This window comes from Conger conger, chromosome 3, assembly GCF_963514075.1.
Source record: "Conger conger chromosome 3, fConCon1.1, whole genome shotgun sequence".
Taxonomy (NCBI): domain Eukaryota; kingdom Metazoa; phylum Chordata; class Actinopteri; order Anguilliformes; family Congridae; genus Conger; species Conger conger.
The window spans coordinates 79,836,717-79,859,904 of record NC_083762.1 but is presented as its reverse complement, the minus strand read 5'-3'; the positions used below and the strand labels follow the sequence as shown (position 1 = coordinate 79,859,904).

The 23,188-nt window shown below is 47.8% G+C and overlaps 3 protein-coding genes across 4 annotated transcripts; 1 reads left to right on the top strand and 2 right to left on the bottom strand.

The window, feature by feature from the left end:
- Positions 1–2,039: 2,039 nt before the first annotated feature.
- LOC133123668 (cyclin-dependent kinase 3-like) lies at positions 2,040–7,398 on the bottom strand. Its single transcript, XM_061234147.1, has 7 exons — positions 7,280–7,398; positions 6,898–6,975; positions 6,418–6,538; positions 5,570–5,740; positions 4,347–4,448; positions 3,436–3,639; positions 2,040–2,123 (listed from the first exon to the last, which is right to left on the bottom strand). The coding sequence occupies exons 1-7, from the start codon at positions 7,393–7,395 to the stop codon at positions 2,040–2,042; spliced, it is 876 nt and encodes a 291-aa protein (XP_061090131.1). The 5' UTR covers positions 7,396–7,398.
- An 894-nt stretch (positions 7,399–8,292) lies between these two features.
- Positions 8,293–15,311, bottom strand: dnajb11 (DnaJ heat shock protein family (Hsp40) member B11). Its single transcript, XM_061236027.1, has 10 exons — positions 15,129–15,311; positions 14,031–14,187; positions 13,003–13,100; positions 12,390–12,522; positions 11,505–11,647; positions 11,177–11,259; positions 10,683–10,740; positions 10,062–10,173; positions 9,685–9,844; positions 8,293–9,384 (listed from the first exon to the last, which is right to left on the bottom strand). Exons 1-10 carry the CDS (start codon positions 15,200–15,202, stop codon positions 9,320–9,322), a joined length of 1,083 nt encoding a protein of 360 aa, XP_061092011.1. The 5' UTR covers positions 15,203–15,311; the 3' UTR covers positions 8,293–9,319.
- On the top strand, positions 15,143–22,729 carry tbccd1 (TBCC domain containing 1). Of its 2 annotated transcripts, none has more exons than XM_061236026.1 (7): positions 15,143–15,382; positions 16,816–17,147; positions 17,601–17,762; positions 18,065–18,431; positions 19,061–19,247; positions 19,679–20,182; positions 20,637–22,729. In XM_061236026.1, exons 2-7 carry the CDS (start codon positions 16,818–16,820, stop codon positions 20,866–20,868), a joined length of 1,782 nt encoding a protein of 593 aa, XP_061092010.1. In that variant the 5' UTR covers positions 15,143–15,382; positions 16,816–16,817; the 3' UTR covers positions 20,869–22,729. The 2 variants fall into 2 exon arrangements, with proteins under 2 accessions (XP_061092010.1, XP_061092009.1); XM_061236025.1 differs by lacking the exon at positions 15,143–15,382 and adding an exon at positions 15,392–15,966.
- The last annotated feature ends 459 nt before the right edge of the window (positions 22,730–23,188 follow it).

The window sequence follows — 23,188 nt, the reverse complement described above, 5'->3', positions numbered from 1 at the left end:
CCGGGTGGTTCAGCCCAGCGCTGTGTTAGCGTTAGCATTGCTGGGTGGTTCAGCCCAGCGCTGTGTTAGCGTTAGCGTTTCACGGTGGTTCAGCCCAGCGCTGATGTTTTTACTCTAAGTGGAAACACCTGGGCCAGCTAAGAGGTCAGACACAGTGTGGAGAGGGTTAGCGCCGTGTCAGACATTACTGTCAGCGTCCTGCAAACACAGCGTCTCATCCACTCGGGCCTGCCACGCTTTACAGAGCCGTATCCAGACAGAGAGCCCCACATACAGACAAACAGCTGCTTCACAGAAAGGCAAGCTCAGATTTACCCAGCCCTACCAAACCAAGAAGCCGCTACACCACTCAGACTGCCAGCCCAGGGTCCCAATACGCCAACTAACACCCATATTAGCACTACACACATTTAGTCTATAACGTGATTAAAGACACTAAAACTCTGTAATCTCGCCAGTAAATCACGGCTATTACAGCCGTAAAACCTTAATCAATACCCAGATAAGGCCCTGCTGGCTGCTGCAGGCAGAACTACAAAAGTGTCGATTGCCCCATACAGTGCCCGTAGGACTACGGCAATCATGGAGCCAAACCCGATTATCTTGTGTATGTCTGGTTGCTATAGAAACAGAACCAAAACTATGTCCCAGGTATAAAACTGCGGGAAGAGTTGATGAGGTGGTCTGGGGGATTGGCCCCAGACATCATTGGGACAGTCCCTTAAATTAATATGAATATTAATTAATATTACATTACATTAAAAGCATTTGGCAAACGATCTTATCCAGAGCAACGTACAGTTGCTGAGACTAAGCAGGATGGAGCAATGCAGGGTTAAGGGCCTTGCTCAAGGGCCCAACGGCTGTGCGAATCGTATTGTGGCTACACCGGGGATCGACCCACCGACCTTGCGGGACCCAGTCATGTACCCTAACCACTACGCTACAGGCTGCCCCCTTTCAACGTTACTGTGACGTATTGACTGAATGGCAACATTATTCTTACCATCAAGTAACCAGTTAGCACAGTGGAAATTTTTATTTTCAGTTAAAATTGGCATTTAGTCATTCTGAACTGTGAAAAATTACTTTCGAACTTCAACAGCAACTTAAGGACAAACAAGCAAGCAAACCAGCTGTTGTTGAAAATCTCCTGTACGGTCAGAAAACTTCCAAACATTCCATAAAACGGACCCAGCCTCACGGGGAATGCTGGGCTCATTCCAATAGTTCATTTTTCTCTTCCGCGCTCCTGTCCCCGGAGTCGACCGAGGTTCGCCATCTTTAAGGACATTCCAACACTGCTACACGTTCCTTCCAGGAGCTAGAAGTAGAACTCAGGAACACCCCCGGAACTTTCCTTTGAGCAATATCCCACACGAGTCCATCGTTTGCGGAATATTTTTTGGAATGTGTGACGTATAAATGATCCATCTGTGGAATCCACCTCTCCCCATCTGCCACGTCTGTAACTGACCTGTGGATCCACCTCCCCCCATCTGCCACGTCTGTAACTGACCTGTGGATCCACCTCCCCCCATCTGCCACGTCTTTAACTGACCTGTGGAATCCACCTCTCCCCATCTGCCACGTCTGTAACTGACCTGTGGAATCCACCTCCCCTCATCTGCCACGTCTGTAACTGACCTGTGGATCCACCTCTCCCCATCTGCCACGTCTGTAACTGACGTTTGAATGGGCGAGAACGTTCCGTTTGCCCAATTCACGTTTTCTCGATTACCCCGTCTTTGCTTCTTCTTCTAGCCTCTCCGTGTTGGGACAGGAGCGAGGAAGAGAAAGATAAACGACTGGAATGAGTAAACGAGCAGCTCGGAGGAAACAGGAAACAGGAAACAGGAAACAGGAAGTGGGTTCCCGTAGGCCCACTGCGAGCGCAGGCTGGCTCTCTGAAGGACGAACAGCTCAGAACAGCTGAAACAGGGAGGAAGGGACGGATCGAACGTCCAGAACAGGGCGGGGGGGTGGGGTGGCTCTCCTCAGCCGGGGGGGGGGGGCCTCGTGCCCCGGCTCCCCCACACTCAGCTCCCCAGGCTGCAGAGGTATGGGTGGGTCAGAGCCGCCTTGGCTGATATGCGCTGGGACGGGTCGTAGCACAGCAGTTTCTGGGGGAAGAGGAAGAACACAGTCACTACCTCTCACGGGCGATTCTGACTCTGGATGCGAACGTGTAGTTTTGGGTGACGAGGAAGGCGTTGTTAAAAGTTTGATCAAATTTATTTTATTTTAGAATAATGATGAAGTTTGACTTAAATGCTGTTTAGTACTGCAATGATAATATGAGCAAGTCGTAATGTTTAAAGGATCATTTTAATGCCGTTAAAATGAATAAGTCAGCATAGGTTATTAAAACTGTGTGTCTGTTCAAACATATTGAGCTGTACAAGAGAGCACACAAAGTACCAGCAGTACACTTCATCAGGTGTTTTGAAAGTCTTGACATTAGTTCCAAAATGTTTTGATTTGGTGATTGCAGGCCTGGTGGCCTGACTCATTGCAGATGAGGGGTTAAGACAGCTCAGCTTTCAAAGAGTGGCAGAAAATATTAAGGCGGGTTAAGAGAGACAATGTGATGTTTGTATGACATGGGAATGGTTAGCCATATTGTTTACCTTCTCGTAAATCAGATGGATGGTTTCTACCAAAACGTTGCAGTCAATTAATGCAGCTAATTTATGTAACAACATCCCTCATTGGCTGACTCAGGACGATGACTCAGTGACCTGAAAATGACTGTTTTTACCCTAATATTTTCCTCTCATTCTGCACTCTATTCTTCATGAGCCAATGAACAGCCATGATTCCAGGCCCTGGACTACAATGTCTGAGGTTTAGACTGGACTGTCATGCGTACGCTTTTCATCTGCTGCCCTCTGCTGGTAGGATGGCCACAATGCACCCCAAAAATGAAAAACAATAATGAAATGGGACTTTAATGGGGAAAAGAAACAGCACAGCGGCTTCAGTGCGTGGGAAGTGGGGAAAACAGCAAGGTAAGCACAAAGCGCAAAGTCTACCCTCCTCTGGGCGGTGAGGCCAAGAGACGCGAACGCAAACAGGAAGCAGTAAGACAGTAAGAGCAGAAAGCAGATTACTGAGTGACTCCTCCGATGAACGTGACGCCGGTATCCTCGCCGTTTTCCACCCCTGCGGACGCACCCCCCGATTCGACACGAGACCAGAGCTCACACTTTTTCCACAAAATAATAATAACACCAAAAGGCGTGTTGATGGTCAGATGGGCCCCCACACTCCCCCTGGGCCCCCCCACACTCCCCCTGAACCCCCCACACTCCCGCTGAACCCCCCACACTCCCCCTGAACCCCCCACACTCCCCCTGAACCCCCCACACTCCCCCTGAACCCCCCATGGCCTGTGATGTCGCGGGGGAGCGACCCCGGCGATGCAGGCGCTACCTGGAGCAGCTCCCGTCCCGCCGGCTGCAGTTTGGGGGTGACCGCGCCCAGGTCCTGCGGGGCCCAGCGGGGGAAGCGCGATTTGTAGTCGGGCAGCTGGGACACCCCGGGCCACAGGTCCTCGTTGGGCGTGCCCAGCTTCTTGAAGATGCGGAACAGCTGGTCGATCTCCGAGTCGCCCGGGAACAGCGGGCGCTTAGCAACCTGGGGGGGGAAAACCTCACTTTCCTGCTTCACGTCACCATGGCGCCCCTGTAAGACGCCATTTTGTGTGGCCGCTAAAGGCTGACTGATCTGAGTGTGCTGGTGAGGGGGGGGGGGGGGTGATAGAGGTCCTCAGTGATTCGCACAGACAGACCAGCTCAGCTACGTTCCCATACACTTATATATAGCTCAAATTAGCCTTCTGCTAATGTGGTAAAGTAGTGAGGCTATGCCCAAAGTCTTACATATTTAGTCTTATATTAAGGCTAAGAAATCTTATTTATTTTACTTTTACTAAATAAGACAAAATATTGCCAATGAGGACTAATTTCATGATTTGCCAATAGAATAAGAAAATTTCTCTTGCCAAGCAAATAGTAACTTAAAACAAGCTAATATTTAGTAGGCGAGAGAAAAACAGTAAGATCTTAGGTCTTATTACAAGACTAAAGCACTCGTTAAGACAGCCATTTGTTTTGCAGACTTCAGTTGCGTTTGACACACTCATCAGCTCGATCATCAGAGAGAAGAGAGCTCTGTAATCAGTCAGGAATCTCCCGCGGGTGCAGGTGTGAGGCTGTGAGGGGGGGTTCAGGGGGAGCGTGGGGGGTTCAGGGGGGGTTCAGGGGGAGTGTGGGGGGTTCAGGGGGAGCGTGGGGGGTTCAGGGGGAGCGTGGGGGGCCCAGGGGGGGTTCGGGGGGGCTCACCATCTCGGCGAAGATGCAGCCGATGCTCCAGATGTCCACGGCGGTGGAGTAGTACTTGCAGCCCAGCAGGATCTCTGGGGCTCGGTACCAGAGCGTCACCACCTTCACACGGGGAGAGGGAACCCGTCACCATCACGCCCCTGTTCACAGCCAGCTCACTGCGCTGGAGTAACACTGCAGGCCTCCGTACACAGGGCCTGAGCGCTGGGGCTAGGACTGACATGCGTAGACCCAGAGAGGGGCGTCTGGGGGCATTACATTTTACATTTGAGAAAATATTAAAGACCCTTCATTCCCGTCCCAAATTAATTACCACTGATGTTCTCAGTAAAGAATGAAATGAAATATACACTTTGAAACAAAATACCGAGGACATGACCTCGTTGTCCTCAATGGTAGTGACAGCCCGGGTCATGTTACCCACAGGTCAGATATCAGTGTTCTAGTGCAGGGGTGGCCAACCGTGGTTCTGGACGGCCGCAGGGTGTGCTGGCTTTCGTTGTTACCCAGCAGTTGACTCACCTCACCTGGTTGGTGGGTCTGAATTGGTTGCTCATTTTAGGGAGAGAACAAAAGTCAGCCCACCCTGCGGCACTCCAGGACCAGGGTTGGCCACCCCTGCTCTAGAGGGGCAGCTGTAATCAGAGAATGATGGGGAGAGGCTAGGACGCATTATTAGCGGGGGTGAGGCGGTGTCGCAGGGCAGAGGAGGGACAGAGGCGTGGCAGAGACAGGGCGGAGGGGGGGCAGAGGAGGGGCAGAGGGGGGGCAGAGGGGGGGCAGAGGAGGGACAGAGGCGGGGCAGAGGGGGGGCAGAGGGGGGGCAGAAGTGGGGCAGAGGAGGGGCAGAGGGGGGGCAGAGGAGGGGCAGAGGAGGGACAGAGGCGGGGCAGAGGGGGGGCAGAGGGGGGGCAGAAGTGGGGCAGAGGAGGGGCAGAGGGGGGGCAGAGGGGGGGCAGAAGTGGGGCAGAGGAGGGGCAGAGGGGGGGCAGAGGAGGGGCAGAGGAGGGACAGAGGCGGGGCAGAGGGGGGGCAGAGGGGGGGCAGAAGTGGGGCAGAGGAGGGGCAGAGGGGGGGCAGAGGAGGGGCAGAGGCGGGACAGAGGCGGGGCAGAGGGGGGGCAGAGACAGGGCGGAGGGGGGGCAGAAGCGGGGCAGAGGGGGGGCAGAGGGGGGGCAGAGGGGGGGCAGAGGCGGGGCAGAAGCGGGGCAGAGGAGGGGCACCTCGTGCGTGTAGCTGCGCAGCGGAACCCCAAACGCGCGCGCCAGCCCGAAGTCGGCCAGCTTGATGGCGCCGGCCTGGTTCAGCAGCAGGTTCTGGGGCTTCAGGTCCCGGTGGACCACGCGGTGGGAGTGGCAGAACGCGATGCCCTGGAGGAGCTGGAGCACGTAGCTCTGAGAGGGACACACAGGCACAGAACACTGTCAGGTACATTTTACATTTTAGCCATTTGGCAGACACTTTTAACCAAAAGCGCATAGGTTCTTCCACAAGGTTCTGTCACAATTACGCATGATGCTTAATACGATGAACAGCATATAATGTGGGGATTACATTCAGACACTAACATATTATTAGCTCAAGTGATGCAAGAGTCTGAATTGGTAATGCTACTTGGGACACTGACATTGGCAACTGGAACAAAGATCTCACAGTGGCACCATGAGTGCTAATAGCTCCCCCCTGTGGAGAATCTTCAGCCGGCTAAACAGTGAGCGTGAGTGAGTGAATGAGTGAGCGAGTGTGTGAGAGCGAGTGAGAGAGTGAATGTGTGAGTATGAGAGAGTGAATGAGAGAGTATGTGAGTGTGAGTATGTGAGAGTGTGTGAGAGAGAGAGAGAGAGTTAGTTAATGAATTAATGAGTGAGTGCATTACAAATCAGGTCCATGAGGTGCTTTGCATGTAAAGAACATACATGCATTCACATACTGTAAGTAAAGAAGGTATATTCATACTGTAAATAAAGAAGCTATATTCATACTGTAAATAAAGAAGTTATAGTTATGCTGAAAATAAAGAAGGTATATTCAGGCTGTACAATGAAAGAAGTAGTGAAGAAGGACATCGGACCTGAACCAGTGTGAGGGGCAGGCCAGCAGGCTGGGAGGAGTCCATGTACTTCTTCAGATCCTGGTTTAGAAACTCAAACACCAGATAAAGCTTCTTCTCTGTGTGCACCACATCCAGTAGCCTACAGCAGCAACCACACATCGGGTTTGTTGATGTAAAGATATTAGTATCTGAGCCTGACCCAGGGAGTTTATGAACTTGATATTTAATGGTGTCAAAACATTTTGACCCAGCTGGAGCAATGATTCTATACCAATTCCCAACTTTACCCAATATTATTTAATGGCTGTAATCATTATATACAAATTATTTTATTCAAACTCTAGAACCTTTGCCTTATGGTGGCATATATAATGTAGCCTACCCACACAGTCAGTGCAAGTCAGGCTGGAAAAAAATATAATGGAAAAAGGACACTGGCCAGCCTTATTGAATCATAATAAATATATGTTCTCTACATTACAAATGATCTGGACTTACTTGACTATGTTTGGGTGACTGAGTTCCTTTAGAAGTGATATCTCTCTTATGGCAGTACTTGGCACACCCTCTGTATCGCTGAAGGGAATAAAAATCAACATTTTTATTTAAATTGAATGTTCTCTCAGTTCATGAGTGGACACTGGTTACAAATGTAACACAAACAGCAAGCAAATAACTACCACATAGCTACGACTAAAAGCTTCAAACTGATCTAGTCGCCCATACATAGTGTAAGCGTTCACTTATAAATATAACAATGAACTAGCATATACATTAGTTATGAATAATATTAAACACATGCAATTAGTTCTGGGTCCAAGATGACAGTGTAAATGGGATATGAAATACTAACGATGAAGAAAACAAATGTGTTACTCACGCATCAAGGCGAATCTTTTTCAGCGCTACGGACTGGCCCGTTACTTTATTTTTTGCTTTATAAACAACACCATATGTTCCCTCACCAATCTTCTCGATTTTCTGAAAAATGTCCATCTTCTGTAATATAGGAGGTTATAGGTAAATCTATAGCTAGCTCGTGTAAACAAATGTAACGTTATTGTAACGCTAGTGTAACGTTAGCCAATATTGTTTACGCATAGCTAACTTTAACTCATTTAATTTACACGATAGCCAACTATCTCCCAGAGGCCTACAGTAGCTAGCCTAATCAGTGTTAGCCTTCGCTGAGGTGTGATGTATGCGGCGGGCTTTTAGAAAGAAAACTAAACTGGCATTGTTTTTTAGATGTATATATACACAAAGGAGGACAGCGATATTATATTGCCGTTATTTTTCAGTCTTACGGAGAAGGTTGTCTTCAGCTTACGTTCACTAGTACGACGACATCGCTTCAGAAGATACTAAGTTAGCTACCTGACGTTGACATGGCGGTAACAAAAATGCACGCGCTAACAGCCGCCAACGAGCGAAAGTTTGATGTACTTTATTTTGTTCTTTCATGCGCCCACGGCATAGCGCAAATACCCTCGGTCAAATGTTAAAACTTCATTATGCATTCCATTCGACATCTGACATCGCTTTTTATACATAGCGGGGCCGCCCTAATTTCTTAGAGGACCGAAAGTAACCATATTTAGTAATTGGTTGCAAATCCTTCGCGTTCAATGACCTCATGAAGTCTGGAACAGCAGAAACGGGTTATTTTCCCTGGTGATAATTTTGCCAGGTCTGAACAGCAGCCATCTTCAGTTCCAGATTATTTTGGGGGGCATTTGCCTTCAACCTCCTTTCAACCTAAATCATTCAGCAATAACCAAAGAAAAATAAAAATTAAACCTTTTTTACTTGGTTAAAGACAAAGAGCACTATGTTTGGCTGGCGAGGGACATTAAGGCACAACTGGAATCTACCACAGGAAAACTACTGAAGTATTATAATACATTTTTTATTGAAGTTTGGATTGGAAAATTACCCCCCACCCGCCAACCTACCACCTTCCAACAGCACATTCTAGAAAATGGTTGTTTGTTCACTACAGAGTCCCTTTCTGTCAGATGCAGTCCAGATGAAAGAGATCTAGGCTGTTGTAAAAGGTAAAGGCAGCCGAAAAATGGACCAAAAAAAAGAAAGACTGGAAAAAAAAAAGAAGAAAAAATAAAACGTGAAGCACAAAACACAATGGTGAGCACAGTCAAGATTCAGTCACAGGAACAACAGAGAGATCATTAAGACTGAAAAAAACCCAAAAAAAAAAAACCTCCTGGCTTCAGAATTTGAAATGGAATTTGTACAACCGTGAAGTGGAAAAAGAAAATGCAAGCCAAGTTCCACATTTTCTCTTGGGTTAACGGTCCCAAAAGAAAAAATTGTGGGAAAAAGAAAATAGTAATAATAATAAAGAAATAAAATAATTTCAAAGTCCCATTCTCGGATCATTCCGAAAGCAGGCGTTGACCAAGACTCTAGATTCTGAAGGCTCAGTCCTACATCTCGATTGGAGTTCAACTCTTCAGTCCAGTCCAGTTCAGCTGAGAGCGGGCAGCTCAGTGGAAATGCAAGTTCCTTCTAGAACGGCCTGTGTCTGTAGTGTGACAGATTTCTCCCTGTACAAACTGAAGCTGGGAAGCACAATCTATTTAAAAATTCCAGTTGGGGAATTACATTTTTCTTAAAAAGATACACATGTTGCCTCCAACAATTGTCCATTTCAAGAAAGGTAGATAAAGTACTGGGGGGTTTAAAACAAAAATAAGAAAATAAAAAAACAAAACAAAAAAAAAAGTTTTTTTTCCTTGTTCTTTTTACATTTCAAAATATTAAAAAGGAAAATGCAAACAATAAGACAACCCATCCTGAGTACAGTCTATGAATAATAAATACACCCCAATGCTCGTTTCTGCGAATCCATGTGTCAGTGAGTGTGCGTTTGGGAAGAGTCCTGAAGTTCTCTGATGTGCTAGTACCCCTGTAGTCCATTATAAACCTTCTGCGTCGATGCTTGTTTCAGCAGCTGCCTGACATCTGGAACAGCAGAACACAACATCAGCCTCTCCCACGGTTTTCTACCCATCTCTTTCTCTCAATGCTTTTCTACACTTTACTGAGCTTTTCTGATATATTGCAACCTATGAAATACTCAAAAAGTGCAAACCCCCCTTTCTGGTCCTGGCTCAATTGCACCAGGCAAGATGAGTCGAGCACAGAAAAGTATTTGAATGCAAAACAATAATATACTTTACCCACATCCACTCTCCCACCACCTCCCACCCACTCTCTTCCTCTAACCCTGTGTCTCTCTCATCCTTTCGCCCGCTTGCTCACCCTGTTTTTCTTTCTCGTCCAGCTGATCTTTGGGGAACTCTACGTCGAAGGTGACGATGAGCGAGCCACGGATGTTGTTGTTGTCGAAGTTGGGCAGGCCCTCCCCCTTCTTCCACAGTTTGGCTCCGGGTTTGGTGATCCTGTCTCTCACAATGTGAACCTGAGAAAGAGGGGCAAGTTAATATCACTTGTCAAAGAAATGTCATGGACTATTTAAATAAAGGACCCCATCTTTCTATGAATTCATCAATTATTAGAACAAAGGAAATGGTGAACAGCCAATGGTACCGACTGGTCAAAGTCAAACCATAAGACATGATCTGCATAGGATAGCACATTATGTTCATCCCAGTAAAGGCAGATACAGCTATGCACACCTTGTGCCCATCGAGGTGTTTGATGTCCATCTCGAAGCCCACTAGCGCCTCCACCAGGGAGATGGTGACATTGGTGTAAAGGTCATCTCCCCTGCGCTCAAACACAGGGTGCCTGAGAGGAAACAAACACACACACACACACACACACACACACACACACACATTAGTGACCAATCAAGAGGCCAGTGGCAGGGAAACTTTACATATGGTGAGAGTTTCCAAAGAATGTATGGAAGAAACTGATAGAAATGCGGAAACAAATGCAATACACTGCCAGGGAGGAGTTGCATTATGTATATTTTCGGAAAAAAATAAATTCAACCAGAATTTTACCTCTGTCTGTATATAGAATATACATTTTATAAATGCAATAAGTTAAGTTATCGTCAATGGTAAAATGGTCAATCTGTTTCTGAAAATCAAGCCCAAGGATATTGCCTGGTTGCACCAAAAACAGAGCAGGACATCTTTCCAAGAAGTATAAGTGGTAAGTAAAAGAAAAAAAAAAAAAAACCCAATAAAAGAAAAGGAAAAAAAACACCCGCTTTTCAGGTGCCCAGAAGTTTGGAAAGTGACATCCTGCAGTCGTACTTTACAATAAAGAACAAAGCCTTGACTCACTTCATGACTTTAATGCGGAAGCGCAAATCTCCTGGTTCTCCGTCGATATGAGGCTCTCCTGCAGACAGAGGGAGACGGACAGTGTGAGTGAGCAGCTTGACAAAGCGCCGTCAGTGCAGTGGGACCGTGAAAATACACCTCCGCACGGTGGACTGCAGTGCAGAGCCAGTGCTGCAGGCGGAGAGAGCTGTGGCATACCACCTCCCTGCTGACATTCCTGCTCTGTGTCTGTGCCTGTCTGCAGCGAAAACATCAACTGTCCAGTGTGTACCCTCAAGCGTACTAAAGGCAGGTGTGTTTGTGTGGCAAAATTGTTTTGCACAGAGATATTGCTTCTGTAAATGGAGATCTGAGATTTGACAACAAAAGTCAAATTTGTTTGCGTTACGTCAACGTGAATAAATTGTACATACACGCTGATGCACAATAATGCCACCCATCTAGCTTGCTGTGTTATGATGCTGTGTTGCAGCCTAGAGGAACGCATGTCTTACCTTCTCCAATGAAGGGATACTCCATCTCATCTCTCACGCCCTGTTCAATCTCAACCTCCAGGGTCTTCTCCTCGTTCACCAGCCTGAATGGACACAGACCGCCATTTCGCAACCATTAACATTCAATCTGAAATGACACAGTAGAGACCTGTCCAGGGTGTATTCCTGCCTTTCGCCCAATGTATGCTGGGATAGGCTCCAGCCCCCCTGCGACCCTGTTCAGGATAAGCGGGTTAAGATAATGGATGGATGGATGGATGACACAGTAGAGCGGAAGGCAACGATTTAATAAAGTCGCTTTTTTTCCCCGCTCAGCGAAGACACTCACTTGACATTGGGGCACTCATCGCAGACCACTTCCTGTGTCATCTGGAAGCGCCCGGGCCCCAGCTGCGTCGTCCTCATTTCCTGTCGGCAGTTGCATTTCCTCTTCCCAGGGGCCTCTTTGGCGATCGGCTTGTTACGCACGACCTACGGACGAGACGCCAAGTACACGAGGAAGGTGAGCGAGCGAGAGAAACAGAGCAAAATACTGTTGTTTGTTTGTATATTCAGCCATGGCCAATCTTAATCGAATTAGGACATACTAATACGTAGCTGACATCTATGAACACGTACATATTAAACATGTACAGTACTGTGCAAAAGTCTTCGGCACCTGTATAACATTCTGTACTGATAAGATTCTTTCAAAAATAATTGAATGAAAGGTCCTAAATAAACGTACAATAAATTTTACATGGCATTTTAGTAATTTGGCAGAATAGTTAAAAACGAAATCAAATCAATATTTTTTGTGCCCACCCTTCGGCGTTAAAATTGCATCACTTCTCTGAGATATAAAACTGCAGGACAGCGTTGGCTATCAGACAATCGGCAGGGAGGTTGTTCCAAGCATGTTGGAGAACTTGCCACAGTTCTAATGCAGACTTTGGTTGGCTCCTTGCTTCTGATCTCAGACAGCCTCGATCAAGTTTTTATGTAAAAAGTAGTCAATTGCTTACAGTAATGTTACTTTTTTAAAATAAATACAAAAATGTCTTTGTAAAATTAAATCTTTTGGAAAATTAATATTTGGAAATCCCAAATGTGCTCTTTTATACTAACACACACACACAAAAAAACATATATAATAAAGTATAGGGTGCCTCAGACTTCTGCACAGTACTGTATATACATTCAAAAACTTGCCATCCCCACAAGCACAACTTACTTCTACAAAGTTCCCAGAATACACCTCTTCGAGGGTGACCTCCAGATCCAGCACGATGTCATTGCCCCGGGGGATGTTCCGGTCCTGCTGCCTCTGGTTTCCACCGAACATGAAACCAAAGTCTCCGAAGAAGCTGAAGTGCAGAATCAGTGCAGCGATTGCGAGGCAGGTTAAAAGCTTGACCAACAGGTAAAACCAGAGACAGATTATGAATGACGTCAAACAGGAGCCAGTGGAGAAAAAAAAAAGGAGAGGCATAATGTGTGTTTTTTAATATATCTTTATTATAAGTGAGACGAGCAGTAGCCTTTTCCACCACGTTTACTCCGAATTAAACAGCATTTCGCCATGTCAGTAGTGCATATGACATGACATATGATAAATTATTTAATTGCATAATGTGCTGTACATAACAGACATTTCCTGAGTTGGGCAGGAAGTATCTCTTTGGAAATAACCGAAAATTGACCTGACATCACTGTAAACATCATTAGGGCAAATATCTGCACCTGACTTTGATAACATTACCTTGTGTTTTGTAGCAAAACACAAGATAATTGAACAGGTCCATGGTCTTCCTGAATTTTAAATGAAAAGATAATCAAATGCTGACCTGGAGAAGATGTCACCGTGGGAGCTGTGGTGTCCTTCCTTCAGCCCTTCCTCTCCATATTGATCGTATTGCTTCCTTTTTTCTTCGTCAGATAGCACCTAGCGGCAACACCATTGAAATTGTTTACATGATGCGAATATATCGAAGTAAATCCAACACCTCGTTAAAACAGCGTTACAACAACTCCAGGTCCGTTGTCAACAGTTCCACTTCAGTGTTTCCGTCTGATCTAGGATGAACTTTCACCCCGCACAAGCGACCAATCAGGAGCGTCCACACAGTCTTCCCGACCAATCAAACCGGGTGCCTTGTTTCCAATAACAACCATTGCAGCCATTGTCTCGAGTGATTCAAAAGCAGTAACGTCGGTTAAATATTTTACTTAAAACTGAATATTTAGATTAAATTCAGTTCATTATAATGACGACCAAAAAGGCATGCTAGCATTATGGCCAGGGAGCTAGTTAACGCTAGATTTTTTAATACAATAATTAGCCAAGTCGAGCTTTCGAAATTCAAGTTCCCTTGCATTAGTTAATGATAACTAAAGAACTAGCTAACGTCATTTGCTTCAGACGTTACTAAGGAATAATGCTAACATTACACAAAACGAGGTTATGCGTTTTGTTCTACGCAAAACTCAACAAATACGTGATATGATGAAACAGTAGATATGATTACCACATATTGAAATTAAACAACGGAACTTGGCAATCGCGCGGTTTTATAGACTATGAAGATATAGCGCTATTTCTCTAGCTGTCACATAAGCTACAATGGTTTTGAGTGCTCTCTGGTTTATGTAGGCTACTAACTATCGTTTCTGTGGCAGGAAATAAGGAGCCAACACGTCATGATAACAGAACAGGTGTTGCCTTCTCGCCCATGGGAATTCACACGTTCCTGAGTCGTGCAACCAGTTACTGCATCCAATCACATCAGCACAGGTGGCCTTAAATGTCGACTAGTAGTACAGAACGTGACACAGATCCACTGTTGATCAGCACCACTGACGGCCCTAACCTTACCTCATAGGCAGCCCCCAAGTCCGCAAACTTGTCTTGAGCGTCTGGATCATCTTGGTTCCTGTCCGGGTGAAGCTGCAAGGCCAGCTTTCTGTACGCTTTTTTGATATCCTTGACGGACGCAGACCTGCTTACACCCAGGATCTTGTAGAAATCACGTCTATGTGGCAAAAGATAAACGAATTAGCGAAAATATAGTGTACACATACAGGCCTACTTAACATTACATGGTTTTAGCTAAGATAGCTCGGACACAGAACTCGGCAATACTGCATTCGATTAGCCCGCTTCAGAACAGTGTGTAGACGAGAAAAATAACTGAAATATGCTATGACTTGATTTTTCGAGGTTGACGCGTACAAGTAAAAAGACCAAACAGAAGTCAAGCGTAAATGAAATCACTGCACACCAAGCAGGCAATATGTACACAATATTTCAGGTAAAATCACTGATCTGTCATTTCTCACAGGGTTTACGGGTTGGATTAACTTATTTGTCCAGACGAATAAGGACAAAACACAAAGCATATAGGGGGATTAAGATATGAATATGCCCAAACAATAGGAGCACAGGACAATAATTTAACAATTTCAGGGTTCCTACTGTACCTCTACGAGTGTTTAACTACATCGGATGATACCGACGTGGGGTAAATTGTTGTTTAATTCACGGAATATAAATCAAGAATAATGTGTTGAATAAATTATACTGCCATAGAACACTTAATCTTTGGGTAAGGAGGAAATGGATGGTGGAATGTTAAGGTGCCAGTGAACGACAATTGCCAGCTAGCAGCTAGCTGCTGTCACTGGATAGCTAGCATAGCTAGCTACAGTAGCTGGCAAGCTTGTGAAAATATGAAACAATCACTCATAATCCGATCAATCAAAGCCTACATACAAACAGATATATGAACAACAAATGTAGCTAAAATAATTTGAATGAAACGGGGTCTGTATATGTCGGTGAATGCGACCCTCCTCATGGCTAAGGTACTCGCACAAGGGTTGAGAGGCGTAGACCAATCACAATTCAACATGTGTACCAGCTGGCGACACGCTTTGAACACTGCAGTTTGTTCAAGAATGGATGTCCACTCACCCTGCAAACACGGCCGCGACGAAATACAGGATCAGACCACAAATACTGCACAGGTTCATGCCTCGGACTGCCATAGATCCCGGTGTTTCTCCCGAATGCCCAACTCAGCTCGCCGGCTTCCAGTGTCAGGTCGGCTCGTCCGTCACTATAGCCTTTTCCTCTTCCCACACGTCAAACTTCCACCCGGAAAACCCCAAAAGACCCGCCCACTGAACGAATTAAAGAGAAACACACACACACAACAAGTGCAGTTGGTAAGTTACTTCATCATCCAATTTCACGCACATATCGTACGTTAGCTAACGCTGTTATCCACACGCGAAGTAAATATTAGACACTTGTACATTTGTTATTAGGTAGGTAGGTATTGCATTGTAATCCTAGCCATCCGACTTATGTTAATATGCAAAAGTTTGTGTTGGCCAACAAAGTCTTGTCGCTAGACAACGGCTTGCATCGATTTAAATATAGCCAAATGGGGTGCTATCAATATACAGTCATGGTGAACTGGGACGGGGGCATTTCTGGTCGCCATAGATCTGTAGCCAATGTGGTGCAATAGAGTTCAGTGGGTACAGCTCGCTGAACATCGCTGGAAAGCCTAAAAGCGCGCTCCCATCTGAAGCGCGCCATCGAGAACAAGTCGAGGGCGGCAAATAGTCCAGGCAGGGCAGTTTGCCTGTTCTCTTCCGAACATGGATAATTGGACAAAAAACACACATTTACAAGGAAACAACCACATATTCCATCATGCAATGGGAGGAAGCTGACCACTGATATCTCAAAGACTTTGAGGCAAGACCAGAAGTCTTAACGGAGCAAGAGGGCTGCTTTAAAGGTAAAGCACTTGATGTCGCTAACTATCAGATGCTAGCTAGCTAGCTCTAGCTAGCTAGTTGCTCTGCCCTACATGCAGCCGGGAATTCGTCGATATTCCCAGACAGGTTCATGATCGTTGCCATGGAAACATGCGAACGCGTCCTTGGTTTTGGATTTTCTGTGGACGATTCTCTGGCTTGATGCCCCCACAGAACTAGAGCAGATCATTCAGTGTTCGTGCTGTTTCCACCGATTTATTACTAAGTTAGCTAGCCGTCTATCTTAATGTACTCTACTACTTTGGGTAGCTAGGTTAATGTTTTCAAACGTAGTGTTGGTAGTTGCTAGCTAGCTATAGCTACCTAAAGTTAGCTAGCAAGCCAGCTAGATAATCAGGTTATTGGAACTGACGTTCGTAAGCATGAAATAATTTGTGAACACTCCAGCAAACATTACGACGACAACTTTCCCAAGTAAAATACATTATCTTTCTGTCCCATTGGTCCAATGCATTGCTAAACGGATTGCCAAACGTTATGTATATTTATACGGAGGCGAATATATGAAAATGTTACAAGTGAAAATATGATTTCATGCTTTTTTTCCTACTTTTGTAAAATATGCGATTAAACCTCTTAGTTTGTATTGTACAATGCTAGGGATACAATTCTTAAATTACATTATGCTGTCTGATGGGTTCCTGCAACATGTTTTCAACCTGCCCATCAGAGATGATGGATCTGAACATGGGACATTTTATTACCATGATAAGGTCACGATGCCCCCCCAATACATTTGAATTGTATGAGCAACAATATTATAGCTCCACACCGTCCGCCATTGCTCTGAGATCTCGATCCCCCCCCAGGTATGGAGCAGGACAGCACAGGTGTGTGGCCGCGCCTGGAGCCCTTCCTGTTGGGCGCGCTGCAGGTGCCGCCGCCCGCCAAGCTCAGCTTGCACTACCTGCGCAAGATGGCCGCCTACGTGCGCACGCGCGAGGGCTGCTACCCGCGGCTGGCGTGGACGCTGTGGAGGCACATCGCCTGCGGCAAGCTGCAGCTCGCGGAGGACCTGGCCTGGCTCTACTTCGAGACGTTTGACCTCCTGACGCCGCACGTCCCAGAGGAGAGGCTGGGGTGGGCCGAGGCGCTATCCCAGTGCGCCTGCGCCAAGGAGCTCGACCGAGTGCGCGGCAAGGTGAATAATACGTCATATGTAGTTTTATTGTTAACTACGTACACCGAATATTCGACAGCGATGGCCCTGAACGTTCGGTGCAATAAGTGTTGCGCATTTACGTTACGTGGGGCGACATGGCTCAGGCAGTAAGAGCAGTGGTCTGGCAGTCGGAGGGTTGCCGGTTCGATCCCCCGCCCGGGCTGTGTTGAAGTGTCCCTGAGCAAGACACCTACCCCCCAAGCTCCTGACGAGCTGGTCGGCGCCTTGCATGGCAGCCAATCGCCGTCGGTGTGTGAGTGTGTGTATGAATGGGTGAATGAGAAGCATCAATTGTACAGCGCTTTGGATAAAGGCGCTATATAAATGCCAACCATTTACCATTTATGTTCAGGATTTCCAGAATTATCACATAATCCACTCGGCCGTTCTGTAAGTGATGACGTTTGGGTTGACGCCTGTCCTTTCCCCCAGCTGTCCGTGGACACGCTGCAGTTCCTGCTCTTCCTCTACATGCAGCAGCTGAACCGCGTGTCTCTGCGCACCTCTCTGATCGGGGAGGAGTGGCCCAGCCCTCGAGCCCGCTCACCGTCCCCGTCCTCCGACCGGGAGGCCAAGACCAGCTCCCAGAACAAGGTCACGGCCTCACCTTCCCCAATCTGTTTATTCACATGTATCTGCGATATGAACCAACTCTTGTTTGTGTGTGGATCGTAGCGCATTAATCGTCTTCTGACTGCAGATTCGCTAAATCTTACAGGGCAGGGGATCTCAACCTGTGGGTCACCACCCCCAAGTAGCCTCGCCTGATTTGAGGATGGGGGGGGGGGTCACCTGAAAATTTTTGGTGGTAGCGATTGTGACGTCTCCGTTAGAACGTTCGGTTGAGAAATAATGACGCGTCTGTGAAACGCTCTCGTTTTCCCAAAAACGTGCAGAACTGGGACGACCAGGCGCACCTGACCTTCGTCCAGACGCACCTGTCGGACCTGCTGGAGCTGCTGCTGGAGCCGGGGCAGCTGAGCCAGTCGGGCCAGGCGGTGCGGGACAGCCAGGTGTCCGCCGAGGCCGTGCAGAGCCTCGGCTTCCTGCTGGAGGGGTGCGCGGGCCGGGGGCGCACGGTGCACCCCCTGCACCGGCTGCTGGGCCGCGCCCCGCTGCAGGCCCAGGCCGGGTTCTCCAAGCTCAGCCGCTCCTTCTCCCTGCAGCAGCTGCAGGCCTGGCTGCGGCGGACGCTCTGCCTCAACCCCTTCGGCATCTCCGCCTGCCTGCGCTCCGGGAAGAAGCTGGCCTGGGCCCAGCAAGGTACCGTCCAATCAGAATCTGATCCAGGTCTCACTATGGGGGGGTCACTGTCCAATCAGAATCTGATCCAGGTCACAGTGTCCAATCAGAATCTGATCCAGGTCTCACTATGGGGGTCACTGTCCAATCAGAATCTGATCCAGGTCACAGTGTCCAATCAGAATCTGATCCAGGTCTCACTATGGGGGTCACTGTCCAATTAGAATCTGATCCAGGTGTCACTGTGGGGTCACTGACCAATCAGAATCTGATCCCTGGCTCACTGTGGGGGTGACTGTCCAATCAGAACCTGATCCAGGTCACACTGTGGGGTTACTGTCCAATCAGAATCTGATCCAGGTCTCACTATGGGGCCGCTGTCCAATCAGAAACCGAGAATAGAGTTTGTGTGCAATGAGAGTTTGATTTAGGGCAAACATACATCATACCGGATTGTCATAACTGAGAGTGCCAATTCCGAGTGATTAAAGAGTTACTTTTTGTGGAAAATGTTTGGAAACCATATTTGCTATATATATTTTTCTCACTATGAAATCTTTTTTGGCCCATTTTAAGAAATGATAGATGTTTTGTGTTGAGTTTTCAGCAGTGAAGCATGGCTGTAGTTGTGTTGTGCCGTGTTTTTGCAGTGGAAGGCTCTATCAAGAGAGCCAAGATCGCCCGCAACACTCACATGGCTCCGCCCGGGAGCAAGGTGGTGCTGATGTCCCAGGTGTTCCGGCAGACGCTGGCCAAGAACTCGGATAAGCTGGCCGGAGCCAACATCAAACTGCATCGCTGCAGCGAGGCCTTCATCTACCTGCTCTCCCCCCTCAGGTGAGACCCCACGCTTCAGGGTTCAACCTCATTACATTAATGGCATTTGGCAGACGCTCTCATCCAGAGCGACGTACAGTTGATTAGACTAAGCAGGAGACAATCCTCCCCTGGAGCAATGCAGGGTTAAGGGCCTTGCTCCAGGGCCCAACGGCTGTGCGGATCTTATTGTGGCTACACCGGGGATCGAACCACCGACCTTGTGTGTCCCAGTCATTTACCTTGCCCACTACACTACAGGCGGCTACAACCTCATCATTGGATAGCCCAGAAACCTCCATCTGGACTCAGTGGTTGCATGTCTTTGAACTTCCTTATTATTTCAGGCAGTGGGTTATGACCCAAAATGGGTTGTGTGGGGAGTGTATTCGGCACAGGGGGTGCACGACAAGGGTCGACGATCGGTTTCAGGATTTCTGTTGCGTCCGCAGGTCCGTGTGCCTGGACAAGTGCCGGAACAGCACGGTGGTCCTGGGCCCGGTGGAGACCAGCGTTCACGTGCAGAGCTGCGAGAACGTGACGGTGGTGTGTGTGGCGGGGCGCGTGGCCGTGGGGGCCTCCTCCCACTGCACCCTCCACGCCCTGACGCCCAGCCGGCCGCTGCTCCTCCCCGGCAACACGGCCCTCACCCTGGGGCCCTTCCACACGCACTACCCCGCCCTGGAGGACGACATGGCCCGCGTCGGCCTGGCCGTGGTCCCCAACGTCTGGGACCGGCCCCTGACGCTGGGGCCCGAGGGGAACCCCCACGACAACGCCGCCTACCGCCTTCTCCCGCCCGGCGAGTTCTGCCCCATGGCCATACCCTTCCAGATGGAAGGGGATACCTGCGAGGTGCCTGGGGGGCTGCCCCCGCTCTACAGAAAGGCCGTGGACGAGAGGGAGCTCCGGGTGCAGGAGTGGCAGAAGACCGTGAAGGACGCTCATCTGATCAAGTGAGTGTGACCCGCAGGGTCCAAATCGTTACCATGGGAACTTGCGGTGAGAGCGAACTTAATCGATCAAAGGGGGTGTGTGATGCAACAACAATGGGCTCATTGCATCTACATTAGACTCTGAATGTGTGTAAAACACTTGAGATATTATGCAAAGTTACTCTGTAATATTAATGCCCTCAAGTAGCAGGGATCTTCTACACAGTATTGGGAGCACATCTTGTATTTTGGATGCATTTTGTGTGCTTCTGAAGCTTTAAACTTGAGAGCACATATGCTCCTTGGAAAATATGTTGGCGTAGAGCCCTGAATTGATGGACTGCTTTGTCAAATGTAATACATTTAGGGGCTTATATAACATGAACACACACACACACACACACACACACACAATAGAGCTGTAGACTCATGTAACGCATCCTCACGCAAACCTGTGTTCTCCGTGATCTGCCAGAGACCAGCGGCGGCAGTTCCAGGCCCTGGTGGAGCAGAAGTTCCACGAGTGGCTGCTGGAGTCTGGGCACAGGCAGCAGCTGGACTGCCTCATCCCCCCCACGCTCACCTCCGGCCCTGGGGAGTCCTCGGGCAGCTGGGTGGACGCCTACAGCCCTGACCACAGCAAATCCGGCGAGATGAACCCCGAAGGACCTCGACAGGCGGCGGGACAGACGTCGACAGCCCGCTGAATTAACGGGTCCTGAACTGAGACCCGGACTCCCGACAACACCTGAAGGTGTCGACAGATTGTGCCTCCGTGTACTCACCCTGGATCCGTTTAGCTTTTTTTTGGTGTAAAGAGGTTGGGGTTCGGATGAGGTTTGGATGAGTTAACTGGTCTCAGATCGGGGGGCTTGTGTCACAGAGCAGGATTACGGAGTTAGCTGGATAACCGTGCCGAGTTAAAACCAAAACGGACAAAAAGTCCGTGTTCCAGATTTAGGAGAGGTTCCAGGTTTTACTCGGTGCCGAACTCCGTAATCCTGCTCTGTGATAAAGGCCCCTGGACTCTGGTGTGCCGTTTGGCCAGAGCAGGCCTCAGCCACAGGCTGCAGCCTGATCTTTGTTGGCAGACTGCCCCGTACCTCCACCCACGCTCCTCTAGGGCTGGGAACTGCTGCCTTTCCACCCGCCCTTTAGCTGGGAGTCTGACGGGAAGACCGTCTGGCCAATCAGCAGCACTGTTCCGTTAACTGGTCAGTTAATTACCTGGGAGGAAGGAAAACCAGGGCCCGATTTAGGTCTGAGGATCGGTCCGTAGTTTCAAGTAGGCCTGGCTGTAAGCTTCATAAGGGGCATGGTACTGACTGCCCTGGGGTTGATTGACAGCTCTGTCACAGCACAAGTTGATTGAAAGATCAAAAACGTGGCCATTCACAGGCATCAGCTAGAGCAGGGCTGCCCGACCCTGTTCCTGGAGATCTACCATCCTTTAGGTTCTAATTTGGCATCTCCCTATTCTAATTGGCAGCTCAACTAGATATCTAGCTGTTGAATGAGGTGTGCTTTGTTCGGGTCAGAGTGAAAACCCTACAGAAGGGTAGATCTCCAGGAACAGGGTTGGGCAGCCCTGCTCTAGCTGTTGAACGAGGTGTGCTTTGTTAGGGTCGGAGTGAAAACCCTACAGGAGGGAAGATCTCCAGGAACAGGGTCGTGCAGCCCTGAGGTAGAGCGATACATGACGGTCAGTTCTCCTGTTATTAGTCACACTCCGATCACTTGCTGTATGTGAAATGCTGGGTAGTCAGGTTGTAAACATAAAAGGGAATGGTCTAATATATGAAAGGTACATTCTTGCTCACGCACAGAAGGACATTGTGCAGTGTGTGAATGATGATGATGAACCGCGAATGCAGACAGGTGAACGGGGGTCTATGTCTATGACAGCAAGACAGCAAGATAATGCTGCCTAGATAGTACTGTCGAGAACCGGCAGCAAACGGTAAACAACCAGCTGTATCAAAATGGCTGCCCAGGTTACCAAATTCTTCTCAAAGGTTTCACGTTAATTTTCCCTCAAATGAATTATGGGAAGGTTGATAGAAATTAAGGGGTAAAAAGCGAAACGTTATCTGGTGCACTTGTTTGTAGAGTTAATGAAAGTGCATAACGATTGTATTACATTTGCATGGAAGTACTGTACCTTTTATCCATGACGGGTTAAAGGTCAAAATGGCGGTGTCTCTCTGAACAAATGGGACTTTGCCTTAGTTTTGCTGCTTAGCTCTGTTTTTGCCTTACACTGAAATTGCACTCAAGCCTGTTAAATGGTCCAAAGTAGTCCAGTCGCATTTTAAAAAGCACATATTTTTGTACAATATTCTTTCCAGCCACTTTCACAGAAAAAAAAAAGAAAGCACTTATTTTGTGCCTTGCCTCAGAAGAGTTTATTGTTGTTGAGGTGTGTGACCATTCTTGTTTACATTTGCTTCGATAAACCCAATGAAACTGAAGTAACGATTGATTGCTCCAGACCACACAAATGCAATGCAAAGAAGCCTTGAAAGTCGCTGATAAACTGATAAACACCAAATAAAAAGATTGTCTGTCTTCACCGTATCCGTGTCTACATGTGTTGTTGCGATACATTAAAATGTACACACATTGATGAAGTAAACATGCCATTATTTAGCTGATTCAGGAGACGCATTTGTGCACTCTTGGGGCCTGTTCCACAAAGCAGGATTACTGAGTTACCCAGCTACCTGCGCAGAGTAAAACCCAGAACAGCTCTTTTTACTTTCCGGATCTTATGTGGTGCGGTTATCCAGCTAACTCAGTAACCCTGCTTTGTGGAACAGTGCAGTTATCCTGCTAACTCAGTAATCCTGCTTTGTGGAACGACTCCAGCATCCATTTGTTTGGACTGAAAATGGAGGAATATCTTTGGGCCCAGGCTACGGACAGCAGCACGTTTTGCTTTGGGCTGTGCTGGGATATTTCTCGGGCTAACCCTAAAAAAGCCGTTGCTAGCCCAGGGCTAAGGTTGCTGCAAGCCCACTTAAGACT